Below are 507 nucleotides of genomic sequence, written 5' to 3'. Positions count from 1 at the left end.
ATCGACATCCACGCCTGCAACCACGCCGCGCACACCGTGGGCTGCAGCGCCGCCACCTTCGTCTTCGCCAGGACCATGCCCGAGCGTACGTCCCGGCAGCCTCCCCGCTCCCAGACCCTGCTTCGGTGATGCTGGGATGCTCTGGGGTCCTGGTGCCTTCAGGATGGGGGATTGGCCGCAGTTTGGGGGCCGGGTGATGCCCTCCAGGAGCTGACCCCCTCTGTGCCCCTCTCCAGTGCAAGCTGACAACATTCCCGGCAACGTCACGTGGGAGCCGGCCGGCAAGAACAGCGTCCTGCTGCGCTGGGAAGAGCCCAGGAACCCCAACGGGCTCATCCTCAAGTATGAGATCAAGTACAGCCGCGAGAGCGAGGTGAGGACCCCCCCGCAGCACCCCCTGCCTGGCCCTGCCAGGTCTGGCTACAGGGGCACAGCACTCACCCCATCCCCATCCATCCCCATCCCCATCCCATCCCCATCCCCATCCCTGTCCCAATCCCCATCCCC

The 507-nt window shown here is 66.7% G+C and overlaps 1 protein-coding gene across 1 annotated transcript in view; it reads left to right on the top strand.

Moving 5' to 3' along the window:
* LOC104133006 (insulin receptor-related protein) overlaps positions 1 to 507 on the top strand; it is a gene marked incomplete at its 3' end in the record, with an annotated part of 21,161 nt that overhangs the window by 16,956 nt on the left and 3,698 nt on the right. Inside the window, exons 13-14 of the mRNA XM_035901745.1 lie at positions 3 to 85; positions 237 to 503. Of these exons, the coding sequence (XP_035757638.1) occupies positions 3 to 85; positions 237 to 503 (350 nt within the window). The remainder of the gene's footprint in view (positions 1 to 2; positions 86 to 236; positions 504 to 507) is intronic.

Source organism: Egretta garzetta, unplaced genomic scaffold (assembly GCF_000687185.1).
Source record: "Egretta garzetta isolate BGI_Z169 unplaced genomic scaffold, ASM68718v1 scaffold839, whole genome shotgun sequence".
Taxonomy (NCBI): domain Eukaryota; kingdom Metazoa; phylum Chordata; class Aves; order Pelecaniformes; family Ardeidae; genus Egretta; species Egretta garzetta.
Note: the sequence above shows the minus strand (reverse complement) of the source record. Positions and strands in the feature narration are given on the sequence as shown.